The 21,110-nt window shown below is 41.9% G+C and overlaps 1 protein-coding gene across 1 annotated transcript in view; it reads right to left on the bottom strand.

Annotated features, from left to right (window-relative positions):
• Positions 1 to 8,811: 8,811 nt before the first annotated feature.
• SH3BGRL2 (SH3 domain binding glutamate rich protein like 2) overlaps positions 8,812 to 21,110 on the bottom strand; it is an 81,422-nt gene continuing 69,123 nt past the window's right edge. Inside the window, exons 4-5 of the mRNA XM_055534731.1 lie at positions 15,831 to 15,911; positions 8,812 to 11,827 (exon numbers count right to left, since the gene is read on the bottom strand). Coding sequence (XP_055390706.1) covers positions 11,816 to 11,827; positions 15,831 to 15,911 — 93 coding nt within the window. The 3' untranslated portion in view covers positions 8,812 to 11,815. The remainder of the gene's footprint in view (positions 11,828 to 15,830; positions 15,912 to 21,110) is intronic.

Raw genomic sequence — 21,110 nt, 5'->3', positions numbered from 1 at the left:
TAAATTACCAGGGTACTTCACAAAACACGGATCGTCCTTTGTTCTTAATGAACATGTGTAATTCCAGATGAGAAGTTATGACAAAGAGAATCCTTTTATGATATGTGCCAGCTATCACCGTATTGTGTCTTAGCTCCAAATTCACCTGCCAACACATGTTCTGTAAGGATGGACAGAACTCCTGTGAGCATCTTCCCATCACAGTGAGCACGCTGTTCCACTTGTTCAACAGAAGGTGCTGGAGGACAATGCAGGACGAAGGGGGTGCTCCTGTGAGGCTGCAACATGGTGGGTCAGTGGGTCGGTTCTGATGGCGCTGCTTTAACTCCGGGTCCTAGAACATGCGGTGTCTCGGGGAACATGCAGCTCTGGCCTGGCCATGCTCACTTTGTGCCCCCACCACCCACCCCAGCCCCATGCAGGAGGAGGTGTTTGCTTCCTGTTGCCAAGCAACCGTAGGCCAGTCCTGCCCAGGGAAACCTGTTAACTTCTCTGCCAACCTGCAGACTGTAAATACAACTTTTCCAACAAACTCTGAAGCCCAACCTCCCTTCCGCCCAAGTTTGTCCTTCCTTAGACGCTCTCCCTTAGCCACAGGGTAAAATGCAGTTTTCTCATATCTGAGAGTCACCCTTTCATCAAAGCGTAATAATTCTTGACATTTAATTTCCCTCGTTTAAATCACCGAATGGTGTGTATCTTCTGATTGGTCACAGTCTGATACAACACATTTCCCACTTCACAACCAGTAATTGTCCGCAGAAAAGACACAAGGCATCAAAGCTACTAGTGACACAGTAAGAAAACAATTCAACTTTTCAGTACCTGGTCATACATTTAATTATCCAATACACCATTAACACATGCTAATAAGCCATGTATTTCATCTGACTGTAAACTATTACATAACAAATTTACTGTATACAAGTAAAAAAGAGGATATATATATATAATTCCACTCTCTTAATACAAAGCTGACCCATGCCAAATAATATGATAAAAAAAAATGAAAAAAAGAAGCTTTTGAGATACTAAAAAGTACACATTTGTGCTCCCAGATAAGGTACAAAGAGCACTGTGCTGTGCTGTGCTCAATCGGGTCTGATTCTCTGCGACCCTATGGACCACAGCCCACCAGGCTCCTCAGTCCAAGGATTTTCCAGGCAAGAATATAGGAGTGGGTTGCCACTTTCTCTTCCAGGGTATCTTCCCAACCCATGGATCAAACCCACATCTCCTGCACTGCAGGCAGATTCTTTACTGCTGAGCCACCAGGGAAGCTGGTACAAAGAGCACTATATCATATAAATGTAAATATCTGTACAGGTACCAATGTAGCTATCAACAAACTCCACGTGATAATATAAATGATATGGATCTGGTTTAATAACATCATGTTTGAGTTTGACTGGTGATTATGCCACTTCTGAAAGAGGATAGGGCATATTCTGTCCTTTGTCAGATGTTTACCAGGAAAAAGATACAGAGGAGCCTGGCAGGCTACAGTCCATAGGGGTCACAAAGAGTCAGTCATGACTGAAGCAACTTAGCACACATGCAAAGGGCTATTTGCAATGAGAATGAATAATACACAATTTTCAGGAACACTAGAGAAAACAAAATCCGTTCTCTGTTAAAATGACCCATATTTAGGAAGATAGCCCTCTCCCTGGATAGACACTGGTACCACTGAAATTCCCATCATTTATTATTCTGCCTGCACTACCCTGACTGCAGCAATAGCTGCCTATCCTCACTGCAGATGTAACCGTTTACACTTTGTGACTTGAGTAAAGCTGTCCCTAGAGAACTGGGTCGGAGAAGGCAATGGCACCCCACTCCAGTACTCTTGCCTGGAAAATCCCATGGACGGAGGAGCCTGGTGGGCTACAGACCACGGGGTCGCGAAGAGTCAGACACAACTGAGCGACTTCACTTTCACTTTTCACTTTCATGCATTGGAGAAGGAAATGGCAACCCACTCCAGTGTTCTTGCCTGGAGAATCCCAGGGATGGGGGAGCCTGGTGGGCTGCCACCTGTGGGGTCGCACAGAGTTGGACACGGTGAAGTGACTTAGCAGCAGCAGCAGCAGCAGAGAACTGGGTCACTCTGGAATGGTCTTACTAAGAGGCAACCTGTTCACTGAATGAGTCCATGATAGGGAAAAGGTTGGGCTTTCCTGGTAGCTCAGTGGTAAAGAATCTGTCTGCAATGCAGGAGACGCAGATGTGGGTTTGATCTCTGGGTCAGGAACACCCCCTGGAGGGCATGGCAACCCACTCCAGTATTCTTGGCTAGAGAAATCCCATGGACAGAGGAGCCTGGCAGGGTACAGCCTATGGGGTTGCAAAGAGCCTGGTGGGGTACAGCCTATGGGGTTGCAAAGAGTCGGACACGACTGAGCACGCATGCACAGGAAAGAGGTTGCTTGCTGTCATTATTCAGAAACTACCCACCAGTCTGAATGCTACAGTCATTTTACCTGGTGAATACGTAACCGATAACATTGTCTGTGCCCAGTCATTTTTTGACTAGGATGGAGATCCTGTCACATCTGATTTCTCATTTATGACTGGGACACAGTAGAATAAATATTTCTTAGGCGTGTAAAACAGTACAGGAAGGGAAGCAGCTGTCTGAGTCCCTCCTTCTGGCTGCCAATCTGGGGAGTAAAAATATTGCTCTTGTCATCACTTCTGTTCCCTGTACTTGTTGTTTAGGATGTGGCTAGGAGCGGATTGTTTGAGTGGTCTACCATGAAGACAGGCAAGGAGAGAGAAAAAGACAAGTCTGGGCAAGGGGAAGAGAGTCAGTGCCGAAATGCTGGTCTTCCTGCCCCAGCTGTTGAGCTCAGAGTGCTCTCTGAGCCTAACCGTGGACTGTCCTGGAGCCCAGGATCTTCATTTCAACCTCGTGGTACTATTAACACACGACATGAAATGGATTGACAGGGAGAAAATTAAGAGGAAAATATGATCTCAACTGAATAGATAGGACAATAGTACCAATATGCGAAATAAAATCAGCATGAAAAATGTGTCTATCATTTATCTCAGACAAGTTGTTCCACCCATTAGTGCTCAGTCCCTCAGTCGTGTGCAACTCTTTGTGACCCCCGGACTGCAGCCCACCAGGCTCCACTGTCCTTCCCAGGTAAGAACACTGGAGTGGGTTGCCATTTTCTCCTCCAGGGGATCTTCCCCACCCAGGGATCGATCCTGCGTCTCTTGCATCTCCTGCATTGCCGGGTGGGTTCTTTAACACTTCACCACCAGGGGAGCCCAGAGACTAAATCCTGTCTAAGTGTGGTAGCTCATTAGACTGACAAACCAAGAGCCCCAGAGCAGCAAGCAACACAGATGGCTGACATCTCTGGGCTGGCAAGGGCTATATTACAATCTCTCTCTTATTTCAGAGAAGGGTCCTAAACGAAATAATCTGAAGAAACATTCTTGCACTTAGTAAGTACTGTTTCCATCGATTATTTTCACGACAAAAATAATACATGTTTTCTCCCAAACTATTTTGCTAAGAGAGTAATAACAATAATGAAAAAGGCTAAAAATTCTGGGCATGAAAAGGAAGCTATTCTCCCTTAATACTCACATTTTGTTTTAATCTTTGGCAATGAGATCAGAATGAAACTTTTAAAAAGCAGATGATCCATATATTCTTCTGAGCTCAAGTTTTACAGATACAGAGAACATTTTAGGAAATCTAGGATGAAAATCCTATTAATATTCATCACTATTCTGCAGATTATAGATGGGATCTGTGATTCATTAAATTCCCTCCTTTTAACAAAAAAAACACACAAATGCCACCATGACTTAGTTCACAGGTGTGAACTGATTCAACAGGGGACATCAACATGATATGATAATAAAGGAAGAGGCTGGACACAGAGAGATGTCCCGTGTTACAAGACACACACATTACTCTTTTGTTCCAGAAAAAAAAAGAACCTCTGCCTTGAATGGTTCAAGCTAGAGGGACAGAAAAACCAAATGAGAAAAGCATTTATCTAGGCAGCATATTAGAAAATTATATTCCAGAGGATGTTCACACTTCCTTTCGTATTATAAATAAAGAAAGGAGATATTTTGCCAAAACTCAAAAACCCATTTAAGGTCTTTCTTATAAATTCAGGTAAAGAACAGTACTGTCCAAGAGAACTATAATATAAGCCATATATGTAACTGAAAATTTTCTAGTGGCCACATTAAAAAAAGGTGAAATCAGTTTTTAACATTTAAACCAATAGGTCCAAAATATTATCATTTAAAATGTAATCGATATAAAAATTGATATTTTATTTTTTCATAAGTCTTCAAAATATTAACCATATTTTAAATTCACAGCATATAACAAAGTCAGCCAAGTACATTTCAAGTGCCCAATAATTCTATGTGGCTTGCTGGAACCACACTGAGCAGCTCTTCTGTACTATTGAGTTTTCATTTCCATTACATTAATGATGGAGAGATATTTGCACTAGAGCTTTTTCAGTGGAAAGTCTGGTGACAGTGAAGTTTATGATTATAGAACCCAAAAGGATGTATATTACAAGAGTGTGGACTGCTGTTTTAATAAAAAAAAAGGTCTAAATCTTTGTGCCATTCATTGTAAGCAGTACCAAGTTTTCAGTTAGTATGCTTGCAAATGCCAGAGTCCTTGGCCCATGAAAAACTCTGCCCCCTGATTAGCAGGAGCCTCAGAAGACTGCATTATAGTTTCTTGTTTTTTTACCTGCCAACCAGATATGAAAACATTCACATCACTTTGCTGACGAAGGTCCATACAGTCAAAGCTATGGTTTTTCCAGTAGTCATACATAGATGTCAGAGTTCGACCATAAAGAAGGCTGAGTACAAAAGAATTGATGCTTTCGAATTGTGCTGGAGAAGACTCTTGAGAGTCCTTTGGACTGCAAAGAAATCCAACCAGTCAATCCTAAAGGAAACCAACCCTGAATATTCATTGGAAGGATTGATGCTGAAGTTCCATAACTTTGGCCACCTGATGTGAAGAGCTGATTCACTGGAAAAGACCCCTATGCTGGGTTAAGATTGAGCAGAAGGAGCAGGGGGCGACAGAGAATGAGATGGTTGGATGGCATCATTGACACAATGGACAAATGAACGAACTCCGGCAGACAGTGAAGGACAGGGAAGCCAGGCTTGCTGCCGTCCATGGAGCCACAGACTTGGACACGACTTAGTGACTGAACAACAACAGTCACGACATACTGGGTTTATTCACATGATGGTGATATTTCATTCAGTTTAAGAATTATTTAGTCATGAGAATAGGTTCAATGCAATCTCCTCCAACTCAAAAAAATTATTCTGGTGGAGAACGGGTGAAGTAGAAAAGAATAGCTTTATTCCTTTGCCGGGCAAAGGGGGTCTTAACAGGCTAATGCCCTCAAAACTGTGTGCCCTACAAAAAAATTATTTTTTAAATGTCCTTTTAAGTATAACATCATTTTGGCCTATTGCTGTAAGCCTATTCTATATTGACATACAAAGGAATTGTGCATAAATAAACATGCAGTCTACATAAAGATTTCCTTTTGGTTTTATTCTGCAGCAGGAAAATAAATCACATTAATTTCCTACCAAATAACTGGAATTGATGAGCCTTAAAATTACCTCAAAGAAAGAACACTTTGAGAGCATAGTTTGTGTGTGTGTCTGTGTGCTCACTTGTTAAGTCGTGTCCAACTCTTTGCAACCCATTAGACTGTAGCCCGTCGGGCTCCTCTGTCCATGGGATTTTCTAGGCAAGAATGCAGGAGTGGGTAACCATTTCCTCCTCCAGGACGTAGAGAGGTTTCCAAAGTACATCTTCTCTAGGCTGAGATGCTGAGAAGGTGAAAATTAGCACATAACACATAATTTACGCATTTATTTCCTTCAAATAGAATAAAGTTTCACATGCTTTTTTCATAATTTTGGAAATAATTTCAGAAGAATTTTAACTCTAAATATGGTTTCTACTTTATTAGTTAAGCATTTACCAATAAAACTAGAAAGAACTTTCAAAATTTAATTAAAAAAAAAAACACACACACAATAGAAAAAATGGTAGAAGACCTAAGAGGGATTTCCAGGAAGAAGAAATAGGAATTCTCATAGTAAAACATATTTGTCGTGTTAGTGATCAAATAAATGAAACCACAAGATACCATTTTACACTCCTCAGCTTGCCAAAATGTTGAGTCTGATGATCGTAAACCCTGGTGAGATCGAGAGTACCAGAAATTCTAGAACCCCAGTAGGACTGTCAGTAGGTACCATTACTTTGGAAAACAACTTAGCCTTGTCTATTTAGGTTAACGATGTGCCTTATAGCACGTGTGATACAGCAATTCCATTCAAGGTTTACATCTACTTGTGTATGTGCCCCAGAAATCACCAGAAGAATGTTCATAGCAACATTTCCTTTTTCTATTTCGAAGAAAGGTGTGTTTCCATATGGAGAAGGGAAAAACTGTGATATATTTATACAGTGAACTAATACTTAGCAGTGAAAATAAACAAGCTAGGGTACTTGCTTCAAGATGATTATGCCCAAAAGCAGTGAACATAAAAACGAAGGGGACAGAAGAATACAGTTTAATTCCATTCATTCAAGATATGTACATTTAGGTATCTGCTAAGTTACTTCAGTCGTGTCCAACTCTGTGCGACCCCATAGACAGCAGCCCACCAGGCTCCCCCGTCCCCAGGATTCTCCAGGCAAGAACACTGGAGTGGGCTGCCACCTCCTTCTCCAATGCAGGAAAGTGAAAAGTGAAAGTGAAGTCGCTCAGTCGTGTCTGACTCCTAGCGACCTCATGGACTGCAGCCCACCAGGCTCCTCCGTCCATGGGATGTTCCAGGCAAGAGTACTGGAGTGGGATGCCATTGCCTTCTCCATTTAGGTATCTACACAAAGGTAAAATAATAAAGGACAGAAAGGTTACGATCAACACAGCGTTCAGGACGGTCTCCCACTATTAAATGGGGACAGGGTAGGGTCAGGGAAGGCCACATGGTGCCACAAAAGGACGGCAGGAAGCTGCTGGCAGACACTACCGGGTGTGTGTATTTTTCTTTATGTGGCAGTGTATATATCACATACGTGTGTGCGCACGCATGTGCATGCTGATTCCACTGCAGGTATGAGATAATTTAAAAAACCAGAATGGTTCAAACATACAAAGAAAAAGATTATACACCATGTTTCAGATGAACCATCACCCAGAACACTGAACTTACCTGTCTCTCAAATCACCACCCGCTGTCCTTGCTGTGACTGCTTCTCTGTTTCTCTCCTCCTGGAGGCCTGAGACTACTGTCCTGCTCAGACAGTCCTCCTCATGTTCTAGGGGCGCAGCACACACTGATTAACCGGGTGACCAAACTAACCTGGCCCGCACTGCCAGAAAACTAGCAAGTTGGAAACTCTGGGTTACAAGTAGGCGGGGATTTACTTGGCTTCCCTGGTTTCACAATTTAGCACTTTTCTGGAAACTGACAGCCTGTACTCTTTATCTCCTCCTTCGCCTCCCTCGTCTTGGTGTCTAAAGTTAGAAACAGTTCAGGGACGCGCTTAACTTCAGACGCTGCCTTCAGAAATATCTTCTGCCTTCAGAGGTGGCTGCAGCAAACGGAGCCCTGCTACTACAGGTTGCGGCTACACTACTTTTTCTTTTTCTTTTTCGCACAGAATTAGGGAAGCGATGGAGAAGGAATGGCAACCCACTCCAGTGTTCTTGCCTAGAAAATCCCTGGACAGAGGAGCCTGGCGGGCTACAGTCCATAGGGTTGCAAGAGTCATACATGACTTAGTGACTAAACCAACCAAGGGAAGAGAATCTACAGCCCAGCGCTTCAGTGTACTCAGGAAACCACTGTCAGGCATTTGAACCAAGCAAGGGATGAGTGATTTAATGCCATTCTTGGTCCTGGTCACTGAGATGATTCTGCAGTCACCTCCAACACACACACACACACACACACACTGAGATGATTCTGCAGTCACCTCCAATACACACACACACACACAGATGATTCTGCAGTCACCTCCAATACACACACACACACACACAGATGATTCTGCAGTCACCTCCAATACACACACACACACACACAGATGATTCTGTAGTCACCTCCAATTACACACACACACTGAGATGATTCTGCAGTCACCTCCAATACACACACACACACACACAGATGATTCTGCAGTCACCTCCAATTACACACACACACACACACACACACTGAGATGATTCTGCAGTCACCTCCAATACACACACACACACACAGATGATTCTGCAGTCACCTCCAATACACACACACACACACACAGATGATTCTGCAGTCACCTCCAATACACACACACACACACACAGATGATTCTGTAGTCACCTCCAATTACACACACACACTGAGATGATTCTGCAGTCACCTCCAATACACACACACACACACACAGATGATTCTGTAGTTACCTCCAATACACACACACACACACACACACACTGAGATGATTCTGCAGTCACCTCCAATACACACACACACACACACACACACACACACACACACATGATTCTTCAGTCACCACCAATACACACACACACATATATGTAACTGTCTCTTTGAGTGCTCAATGAGCCATATGCATTTTTACAACTAATCTATAGCTTTCAGGTATGGAGTTGAGCAGCCCAATTAAATAGGAAGATTCAAACAAACACAAAAGTAAAATTAGGACAGGTCTAAGACACGGTAGGGAACAAACACTCCATTTCCAGACTATGGGTTTTCGGGAATTTATTCCTCTTTAATGCTGAATATAAAATCTGACATTTCACCAATGCCTTTAGAAACAAATGCATACAAATTGAAATCTAAAAACAATAATTTTGCAGATCAAAGTGGGTCTTGACACTTTAGAAAAGATATTAAATGAAAAGCATCTGTAGAAAAAGCAAAACCCTATATAGCAGAATCAAATTAAAAAAAAAAAAAAAAACAGCAAGAGGCTTTGGTACCCTTCAACAACAGAGGACAAATAAGTTTAGTTCATTATTAAATTGATGTAATATAAAAACATCTACGTGGGAGTACTGGATAAATCTATAAAACAGAAACAAATCTAAAATATATTAGAGCCTGAGAGAAAAAAAAAAATCTTCCTTTTCTCCTCTTTGATTTTAATAGAATGCCAGAATCTGGAAAAACAAGTACTTCCCCAAATAAATTTTCTTCTGGTCTGCATATACCTAGCAGGATGGCACTCTGTATTTTGTCTCATTTTAAAAAGGCATAATCTGATTTTTTAGCAGCACATTTCCTTTGTTCCAACAAGCCTGCTATAGGAAAGAAAAATTCTGTCTTGAAATGCTCCTGATATAATATCTATGTCTACAATTCCCATCCACTTCTTTCCTAGGTGATTATCCAGATCTAAAGGCAGCTAGTTAAAGAAGGGATGAAGAAAATCATTACGTGTTTGGAATTTAGCTGGTAAAACAACACAAGTAAGGACATGATATTATCTGAACACAGTGTGGCTCAGGTAAGCCCAGACAGCAATACCCTCTGGACTTCGCAGAGCCTGGATACCACGGGAAATACCACACAATGCACTTCTAAGCTCACTCGTAACAAGCACAATACCAGCTCAAGCTGGTCTCTCCTATTTCTTTGCTGATCAAAAAAAAAAAGTACAAGTGAAGGTAGATGGTGTATAACTGTGATAATAATTTAGCTCTCCTATTCATCTAGTCTGCTTAGGAGAATCTACTACAATCAGAGTAATTCAAAGGTTTTGAGACAAACAAGTCTGAATAGCTTTCTTGGTATTGGCAAGTATTGTATTGATCCTATGACCCCAGAATTTAACTCCCAAAGATTCAATCTTACCAAGTTGCTTCTTGGTACTCACTGGCAAGAACAGACAAAATGTAAGTTAGATCACAGTAACATTAATGTTTCAACTGTTGTATCTTAAAAAGAAATACTAAGTCTTATCAGACTTTAACACAATACCCAGTTCAAAAACAATTTCCTGGATAGTCCCTGGGATTTATCAAGTGGAATGTGACCTGGATTGTACCTAATGCCAACTAAGCAGTCATACTCATGATTTCACAGCAGCTTTCCTTGGAGAGAAAACTGGATTATGTGTCTGTTCCAGTCAAGTAGGAATCAGTGGAATGCTTTCCTTCTGGTTATAGCCCTGGACTGCAAACCTCAGGCTGGGGATGTCAGCTTTAGCATTCAACAAGTTCTTTAGAAGAGTTCACATTTAGCAAGTTGGAGGGAGAGAAAACACAGGTGACAGGAACTCAATTCTTTTGTTCTTTTCCTTTCATACAAGCTTCCTGCTCAGAATCCAAAGGGCAGGTCCACCATCAGGATGCTGAGAATAGCAGAATATCTTACACAGTCCTCTAAGAGTTTATCCTATGCAAGACTATTTCCAGGTTTGGCAACTAAAAACTCTTAAGAAATGTGAGCAGGGACAAGGATGCAGTAAAAGGAGCCTCTGCCTTAATGGAGTAGACAGGTTCAGTATTTGTCTGCATCCACTTCAAAGGGAGCAGAGACTTCACATGCCATGTACTATCCAGAGTGAATCTCTGACAGCCTCTTTCTTATACGTACTCTGTTCTGAAAAGTCACTAGTGCTCATACGTGGAATAAGAACCTGTTATCTACATTACTCTGAAAATCTGGGACTGTGCACTGGCCAGAAATATGAGTTGGCAGAGTGAGAGGACCAGTGAAAAGTAACACAGGAAAAAAAAAAATTAAAATGTATAGCAATATTAGTTATTTTTTTAATATGCCTCATCAAGGGTTCCCAAAATACATATAACCAAGATCTTCCTTTCTCAAAAAATATAATCCTTTCACAAAATATATAAGCAGCTACTAGTTAGGGGAGCTGCATTCAAAAATATATGTGCACTTATGCATACTAAGTTGCTAGAGCTGAAATGCTTTCAGATATGAGTCAGATAATATCCCCTATAAATTTACTATCTAATCAGTGCACCTCTTGAAATATACCTTTTATGCAATCTTATGTATTAAGTGAGACTTGCCCCTTGCAAGAGATAAAGAAGCATGTATTTTTCAAAATAGCAATTCTTCTCATCCCAATAACTCGGTTCTGATCATATACTATAATCAACTATGATTTCTGGACACATCAGGAGGATCTTGGAGGATTTATAGGGGTAAGAATTTCCATCAACAAAAGGAAGCTAGAGCACCTAACTTTTTCTACAGTTATGACAAAGCACTGGAATATTTGTGATTCTGCAGCAAAGACCTTCAGCCCTTTGTCAACCAACATTGCTATTTTTCTTTCTGATCAAAATATTCTAAAAGCCTGGCAGACTAATTTCAAGGATATCACCTAGGTAGTTAGAAGAGAAGCAGGTTTGAGCAATCCTGGCATCAACGACAAACCAGGGCAGACCCAGTATTTTCTCTCTGATGGTGCCACCCGCTTAGCACTCAGTCATTCAGGAAGCACACCTGGAACAGGTCACAGTTCCTCCGGGTAAAGTGAGGCAACTGCAGGTAATTTTGAAAATAAGAAAAAAACCCACCACAGTCCTGATTTGGTTTAAAGCAATCATGCAATCCCATGAGACCCAAGTCTTCCCAAAACACCTTTTCCATGGCAAGCAAAGTTACTGAAAACGCATGTGGCTTTGTCACAGTGATGCATTAGGTAAGCAGGTGTGCGCCGAGTACCAGAGGGGACTCTGAAATGCATCTCCATCTCTTCCACTTGTCTTCGCTAAGATTCTGCCTATTTAAAAAAAAAAAAAAAAAGCTAGTTATTGCATTACATGGACAAGAAAATTCACCCTGGCAAGTGATCTATATTACTTATTCATTTATTTATTGGCCGCACCATACGGCACGTGGGATCTTAGTTCCCCAACCAGGGATTGAACCCCCACCCTCTGCACTGGGAGCATGCAGTCTTAACCACTGGACCCTGGCAGTGATATTTGAAACGTCAGGGAACTGAGAGGTTGGGAATCACAATAATCACCCTCATGTGATGCTGCTGCTGCTGCTGCTAAGTTGCTTCAGTCGTGTCCAACTCTGTGCAACCCCATAGACGGCAGCCCACCAGGCTCCCCCGTCCCTGGGATTCTCCAGGCAAGAACACTGGAGTGGGTTGCCATTTCCTTCTCCAATGCATGAAAGTGAAAAAATAAAGTGAAGTCGCTCAGTCGTGTCTGACTCCTAGCGACCCCATGGACTGCAGCCCACCAGGCCCCTCCATCCATGGGATTTTCCAGGCAAGAACACTGGAGTGGGTTGCCATTGTCTTCTCCCCTCATGTAATAGGTAAGAGCGAATCCTAGGTTTTAGGATCAGAGCCCAGATGTAAGTCACACCCACCTGACCTGCCAAATAGAAAAGGGGAAAGGAAGCCACCTGTTTCCAACACTGATGAAATGCCTCTTGCACCTGGGTGAGTGGGGTGGGGGCAGTTACCTCACTCAGGGGCCCCGCAGAGGGTAACCCGAGGGGAACACCACCACACCTACTGGTAAACAGCTGATACCCCAGTCCCCCAAGAGCCACCATGATCCAACAGCTGGATGGCTGACCCCTGGTGTGGGCGGGGGCTGGGAGCTCTGAGAGGAGCCCCCTATTGGTTCAGTGCTCAGGGTTTACTGGTGGCTACATGTTTTCAATATCAGCCCTGAATGGGGGTGATCCGAAAGCAGAAACTTCCATTTCAGGCTCTGTTTTGAGTCTATTATGAGAATGAGGTTGATGATTTCCTTTGACAGTTATTCATGAAAAGGTCTTTTTCTCGTAGGTAGGTACCACAGTGAGCTCCAGACATCCAGATAGGAGGGTGTGCCTCTGCTCCCTGACTCCCAACCAGGGTTTGTACAATTCAAGGAATAGAGAAATGTGGGAAATTAGTATTTTAAGTATCAGCAACTCACTTGAATTCTTTAAAAAGGTACATACAGCAGAGTGTTAGTAGCTACAAGGATGTTTCTGGGCACTACTAAGAATGCAAAAAGTTGGAAGCAAACTTGGTGTTCAACATATTCATTATTATGCAGGGCACATTGGCTCCGGATGTGTCTGTCCTGCATGGACGTTTTTTCTTTAATGTAATTAAATTTTATTCTGAAGCATGACTATATATCATCCCATTATACACACACACACACACACACACACACACACACACACACACATTATATGGGATGGTGGCCCTGCAGGCCACCGTTCTGTGACCTTCTACCGTCCTGTGTCCCGTCCACTCTGAACTCTGGCCAGTGTCTACACCTGGGTGCTGAATGTTCTTCTCCTATTGAGCTTCTCTCCCCTCACTGTTGCACGGAGCACTCAGATGCTAATGCAGTCTTTATGTCCCCTGGTGGGCTAGCTCTGTCTTTCATGTGCTTGTGCTGCAGAGAGCGTAGGAAAGAAGACAGGAAAGGAGGCTCCATTGTATAGTATATTACACCCATGAAGGCTCCATCTAGGCCTTAAGAGTGTAGACTGTATAATGAATTACTACCAAGGTACAAAATAAATAGAGATTTCCAGGTGGCTCAGTAGTAAACAATCCGCCTGCCAATGCAGGAGACACGGGTTTGATCCTGGGTCAGGAAGATCCCCTGGAGGAGAAAATGGCAACCCACTCCAGTATTCTTGCCAGAAAAATCCCAAGGGCAGGAGCCTGGAGGGCTACAGTCCTTGGGATGGCAGAGAGGGACATGACTGAGCACAAAATAAATAACTAGAAAGGGGGGAGATGCTGATTTGCTCTAAAAGATACTTGCCCTTCTCTCCTACGGGACTGAAGTATGAGTTGCTATTAACGCTTAAGGCCTTGAATGGTTCATGAGAGTAGCACGTACACTGCGCCACAGCCCTCCGCCTGGGCTCCATGGGCTCCTGCTCACGTTATGATTCACTCAGGAGTCTGAAAATGGGGGTCGGAATGGGTGGGGATGCCCGGAGCCCTCACTGCTGATGGGATGGTCTCCTGAAATCAAGCAAACCTCAATGCCATCAAAACCAACCTTGGGACTTCCCTAGTGGTCCAGTGGGTAAGACGCCATGCTCCCAATGCAGGGGGCACGGGTTTGATCCCTAGTTAGGAACAGAGATCCCACATGTGGAGCGGCCAAAAACAAATAAATGAACTCTCTGCCTGTGGTGATAGTTACACAGCCCTGGAAATATACCAAAAATCGCTGAATTGTAAAAACAAGGGAAATGTACGGTATGTAAATTATAAATCCATTAAAACATAAGACCAACTTTAATCCCATGACCACAAGTTATGGGAGAATGCATATTTTACAGATCATAGGTTTCCTAAAAACTTTCTAAGAGAATATAAAGATTTTCAAAGAGTAAAAAAAGTCAGCCCACAGAATCTCAAAGGAATCTACATCTTCGGGGAAAATGAGAACAAAGATGGCAAGCACACAGTATTTTTCAAAGATGTTTGCACAGACACTGTCCACTGGATTTATGCATCCATTAGACTGCTCTTATCCCAGTTTTTTCCAGTTCTTTGAAGATAAATCTGGATTGTTTAATATCTTTGTATGAAACACGTTATAAAAATACTTTCATTTTCCCAAGTATTCCAATGTTCCATCTTTATAAAAATAGCTTTAAGAGCCTTTAAATATTTTATGTGTGGGTTTTGCCTCTGTTTAAAACATGTGCACAGAAACCACCCACCACCATCTGTGGACTTACTGATGTATAACAAAGCACAATTTCACACTGGCGAGGAACTACAGGTGCTGGGGTGTAATTTATATTATTGATAGTCTCTGCCTTCCTCCCACAGGTGTTCCAGAAATGGTACAGATCCCGGGTGGCCTCAAAAGACCTATTACTTATAGACATCAAAGTTTCCCAGTAATGCTGTTTCATTTCAACTCAGTGTTAAAAATAGATGCTTTAGAATTCAGTCTCAATTTGAAATACAGTCAAAACCTCCATTGCCATGTACATAAAGACTGCAAGGAAATACATCAAAAATGTTTATGTGGTCTTCTCTGGTGACTTTTTAGTTTCTATTTTATACATTTTGCGTTTTCCCAATTTTTAAAAATGAGTCTAGGCTATTTTCATTATCAGAAAAAAAAAGTATTTTCTGAAGGGAAAAATAACACTAAAAATATTACCTTATTTAACAAAGAAATGGTATTTTTTATTTTGAAAATGAATTTATTTGCTTTACAAAGTTACAATAATATATATCATCTATAGTTCTAAATATTAGAAAAGGTTGAGGCTTTTACATTTTCTAAAAGACATCTGACACAATAAAGTGGCTTCAAAAACACTTGGGACTAGTTTAGGAATTACCCTTTTTTCAAGGCTGACCATTTGTTATTGCAAATCATGTCCCTTCCAATGTAAATGACTTAAATAGGAGAAGACCTTAAAAGCATGGCTTTGATTCTTTTTCAAAAAAGGTAAAGTAATGTGAGCTTGCACTTTAAAGTAAGAAGCACCTATGATTTTTTGCTACCTTCAATTTTTCTTGGAAGAGGGAAGTCCAAATTATGAATAAATTGAATTTTAAATAAAGATAAATTCTAATATACAGCAACAGTTAAAAATGAGAAAGAAAGAAAAAAAAAAAATGGCATCTTTATGTGGCTTCACCCTGGGCAGTCCTAACTGCACCTGAGAAAGCAAAAGCTGAAAACCTGGAAGACTAGCATACACTCCTTTTACCTCAATCCCTAAGAACAACTCAAGAAAGACACGTTTAAAACAAGAAAAGATTAACCTACCTTTGACGCCAACTGTGATTTCAGGCCTAAGAATGAAAAGACCGTGTTGCTCTCCTTGGATTCAAAAAAACTGTCATAATCCTAGAAAAAGGAGAAGCAGAAAATAAACAAAAGCAAACAACCATCTTTGTACTTGGTGCTTTTGACAAAGTCTTTATGTCAATAAAAAATGTACCGCTGTTCCATCCAGGCCGGGAAAAGCTACATAAATCTACTGGATTTGCTGTTTGAGTCTCAACATGTGAGCATGATGATGAAGGCAACACATTTTTAATCCAAAGCCTGTGACAGGAATTAAAATGTAAACCATCAACAACAGAAAGGAAGTCAGAACATGCTCACTCGCGTGTCAAACTAACATTTATTTGTGTGGAATCACTCTGACCCAAGATTTTTACCTAAGCATTTCAATCTGGAAGGCAGCCTCCCAATTCCACTCTTGATATTTTGTTATGTAGGGCTTAAAAAAAAAAATCACTGTGTAAACAGAAAAGTTGTAAAGGTTTCCATGTGTCAATGTGCGTGCTTCTATTCTGCTTTTGAAGTTTCTCCACATTCTTTGAGACTATGTCTTCAGAGAGAGAAAAAAACAAGATCAAGTAAAACCTCAAGGAGGAAATATTCTAACATTTATCTTTGCCTCAGACACAGAATCACTTTTCTCTTCCTACTTTCGAGAGAGAAGCCATCAAGGGGGTTCTGGCCAATGTTTTCATCACTTGTTTTCTTTTCCAAAGTCTGCCTGTATAATACTACACAGTTGCTGAGCTGATGTGAAGGTTGGGGGTGGGGAGGTGGGTCTTAAAATCTGACATAAGTCCCCTGGGTCACTTTATGCAGAGGATAAACATTGCAAGCAGACAATGATCAGCATGAGTGGTAGGCATTTGCTTTGGGTTCGGTGTCTTATCATCAGACACCGAACATCATTCAAAGGTTATTTCATAATTTTTAATGGGAGAGGTTTTGGCAAAATTATTAATTTAATTTTTGGTTATGCTGGGTCTTCACTGCTGTACACGGGCTTCTTCCTCTAGTAGCAGTGTGCGAGGGCTCCTCTTTGTCGCGGCGCACAAGCTTTCTCATTGCAGCAGCTTCTCTCATTGCAGAGCACAGGCTCTAGGTCGCGTGGACTTCAGTAGCTGTGGTGCATGCGCTTAGCTGCTCCACGCCATGTGGACTCTTCCGGGAATGGGGAGGGAACTCGTCCCCCTACCTCCTCCATCCCATCCCCAGCCCCCCCCCTCCCCCACCAACCCCATCCCACATTGGCGAGGAGGGTTCTTAACCACTGGACCACCAGGGAAGTCCAGCATATTATTTAATCCCCACCACCAGGTTAGAAACTGGCTCAGAGCAAAGAATTATGGTACCCAAGGTCAACAGCCGATGCCTAAGAGGACTGAGATTTGGGCCCAAGTTTCATCGGTGTTGAAATCAATGCTTTTTGTATTCTACGATGCTTCTTGCCCAAGGGCACCCTGTACATGAGTCAGTGAGCCCTAATGAAGTCGCTGCTGAGCTGGGTCAGTGGCATTACAAATACTTTTGAAACTTGTCTAGGAATCTAAATGAGAGTCGATGACTCAGAGTGGAGATCTGCTTCTTGCAAAGCAGGCCCCGGTGGATGAAAAATCTTTTAATGATTTGCCTTTGCGTAGAGACTCTGTTGTCCAAGTGTTTTAGTAAGTTGAGTCTCGTCTGGCTTGAAGGCAGCTTGATTTTTTGTGCCCAGTCATCCCAGCCCCAGGGATGCGTGCACAGCTCCTTCTGTAGGTCTTGGAGCAATCACTCCTGCTGTCATTTCAGATCAGCCCTGAGGCTAGTCACCCCAAAGAGCGGCCTTCCCTGACCATGCCAAGAAGGAGAAACACCTCTAAAGAGGGAGACTCTTCAGCAAATACTTCCTTGGAAAATGGGAGTTTTAAGCTGAATTTTTTTAGAATGAACAGAATTAGATAAGTGAGGGGCTGGGATAGGAGCCTTTGGGACAAGAAATAACACCAAGGAAGAGCAAAGCTGGCAGATATGACTGGGATCAGCATGTGCCAGACTTGAGAAAGCAAGAGAAAGATTTTGAATTTTACCTTAAGCACAAAAGGAAATCATGTGCGGGTTCTGAGTAGGGGAGCAAGCAGAATGATCTATATAGTAAGCTCCCTACATACGAACCTTCAAGTTGTGAACTTTCAAAGATGCAAATGTATGCTTCCATGTCCAATCACGTAAATTCACATGTCTGGTATACACTGTCCTGAGTGTGCATCCTCTACAACTGGCTGTGCTTTTGTGTACTTATATGTGCTTTTGTGTACAGAGTACAGTAAGTACAGTATCTTTATTCCAAGCACAGGATGTCTGGAAGCAAGCATAAAAGCAGCAGTACAAAGCTGATTGTGTTAGCGGGGTACCTAGGCTAACTTCATTGGACTCATGAACAAATTGGACTTATGATCGTGCTCTCAGAACAGAACTTGTTTGTATGCAGGGGACATGACCAGAGAAGGCGATGGCACCCCACTCCAGTACTCTTGCCTGGAAAATCCCATGGACAGAGGAGCCTGGTAGGCTGCAGTCCATGGGGTTTCGAAGAGTCAGACACGACTGAGCAACTTCTCTTTCACTTTTCACTTTCATGCATTGGAGAAGGAAATGGCAACCCACTCCAGTGTTCTTGCCTGGAGAATCCCAGGGACGGGGGAGCCTGGTGGGCTGCTGTCTATGGGGTCGCACAGAGTCGGACACGACTGAAGCGACTTAGCAGCAGTAGCAGCAGCAAACTTTGCCAACAAAGGTCCATCTGGTCAAGGCTACGGTTTTTCAAATAGTCATGTACAGATGTATGAGTTGGACTATAAAGAAAGCTGAGTGCTGAAGAATTGATGCTTTTGAACTGTGGTGTTCGAGAAGACTCTGCAAAGTCCCTTGGACTGCAACCAGTCCATCCTAAAGGAAATCAGTCCTGGGTGTTCACTGGAAGGAATGATGTTGAAGCTGAAACTCCAATATTTTGGCCACCTGATGCAAAGGGCTGACTCATTTGAAAAGACCCTGATGCTGGGAAAGATTGAGGGCAGGAGGAGAAGGGGATGACAGAGGATGAGATGGTTGGATGGCATCACCAACTCAATGGACATGACTTTGGGTGAACTCTGGGAGTTGGTGATGGACAGGGAGGCTGCAGTCCATGGGGTTGCAGAGTTGGATACAACTGAGCGACTGAATTGACTGAACTGATAAATGGAGTAGAACCTTTAAAAATTGTGAATCACTGTTGTATGCCTGAAACATACAATATTGTAAAAACTATAGCTCAATAAAAAAAAAATTTTTTTTTTGGAAAAAAAAAATTAAAGAAGGTCTGAGCTTTGTGACTTAAGGGGAAAGACCAGAGGAAAAAAGCAGGTTTGAGGATAAGGTTGAAGTTGACTTTCAAAATGTTAAATCTGAGCAACTATGAGATACTGAGTGAAGAAGATCTCAATGGAGCACCTGCAAGTTTCAAATGACTCTAGGTATTATAGATTTCATAGAATTTTTTTTCACAGAAAACTTTTAATAAAAATTATATCTCAATTTGATGTAGAATTTAGGCAAAATTCCATGAACTGAAAATGTTGTTACTGATATTCTTTGTAACAAAGGTAGATCTAAATAGTTGAGTAGCATTTTACTGGCCTTGGTTCAGGAAATAATCCTTGACACATACTTTCTCTACCTGATCATTTGCTGCTTATATTCAGTGTGGTAACAGGAGGACGAGTGCTAAATAAACTACATCCAGCTTATCTCATCCTTTTAGATATCTACCATGTGAAAATTGGTGGACTTGTTTCTCTCCACACCATGTTCTGCCACTACTTGATCTAAATTCTTTCCCTTATGGAATCTCACTCAAAGCCGTGGTTCTAATTAAATTCAGATCCCTAGCTCTGATTCTCCTATCAACTCTGATTCCAAGTAAGCAACTGTTTATAGACTTGTTAAAAATATTTTTTTAATTTAAATTTTATTTAATTATTTATTTATTATAAATAATTTACTTTATAAAATAAATTCAGGTGTTTGTTTTTAATAAATAAATATTGTTTATTTTAATAAACAATGATTACTTTAATAAATATTTATTTTAATAAACAAAAAATATTGTTTATATTTATAAACAAAAAATTTTTTTTTTTTTAAATTTTGTGGGAACTGAGAAGGTCTTCAAGGACAGCTCAACTCTCACCCATTCCCTGAGCCTCAGTACTGGTCACTCTCATCACTGTCTGATGACAGTTTTCCTTTACCCTGTGGGACAACTGCAGTGGACAACAGGAATTAAGTCCACCTGTGCTCAAAACCTGAATTTGCTATGTATTTATCTGGGGGTCTTTGTTGTTGTGTGGGCTCTAGTTGTAGTGTGTAAGCTTCTCATTGCGGTGGCTTCTCTTGTTACAGAGCCTGGACTCCAAAGCTCAGGTTTGAATAGTTGTGGCTCGTGGGCTTAGCCGCACTGTGGCATGTGTTGTCTTCCCAAACCATGAATCAAACTGGTGTTCCCTGCATTGCAAGGCAGATTCTTAACCACTGGATCAGCAGGGAAGCCCTGTTCATAGCCTCTTAAATGTAATAGTTCTAAATGACAATTCATGGTCCTCCTTCTATCCCACAAGCCAGACCTCTCAGAAGAGTGGCATCGCCATCTAACAGGCTCTACTAGTCAGAAACCAAGGCGTCAGAGAGCTCCGCTCTTCCCTCAACCAATAACTATCTTACATATCCCTTCAACCTCTCTATTTTTCTACATCAGTCTCATTGCCCTAAGTCAAGCTAGACATCTGCAATAGCACCTCAACACACCAACCACCTTCCAGTCTAACCTATCCCCCCAGTCATTCTCAACTGAGGATGTACTTATCCTTTAAAGCTGTAAATCAGAGCTCAGCTCAGGGCTCTGTGGTAACCTAGCGGGTTGTGATGGGGTGGGGGGTGGGAGGGAGGTTCATGAGGGAGGGCATATATGTAGACATAGAGCTGATTCACTTCACTGTACAACAGAAACCAACACACTATTGTAAAGCAACTATACCCCTGATTAAAAGGGCAAAACCCCAAACAAACAAGCAAATGCAAATTTGATCATATCACCCTCCACTTTAAGTCCTCTCCTTCAAGACTTATTGTTCCTTGGGGAGAAGAGGGGCTTGTATGAGAGTTATGTGACAGCTGTTTTAATTCTTAACTCTCCCTAACCTTCTACATCAGTTCCACAATTGAGCATGATCAACTCTTCCT

This window comes from Bubalus kerabau, chromosome 9 (genome assembly GCF_029407905.1).
Source record: "Bubalus kerabau isolate K-KA32 ecotype Philippines breed swamp buffalo chromosome 9, PCC_UOA_SB_1v2, whole genome shotgun sequence".
Classification (NCBI taxonomy): domain Eukaryota; kingdom Metazoa; phylum Chordata; class Mammalia; order Artiodactyla; family Bovidae; genus Bubalus; species Bubalus kerabau.
Note: the sequence above shows the minus strand (reverse complement) of the source record. Positions and strands in the feature narration are given on the sequence as shown.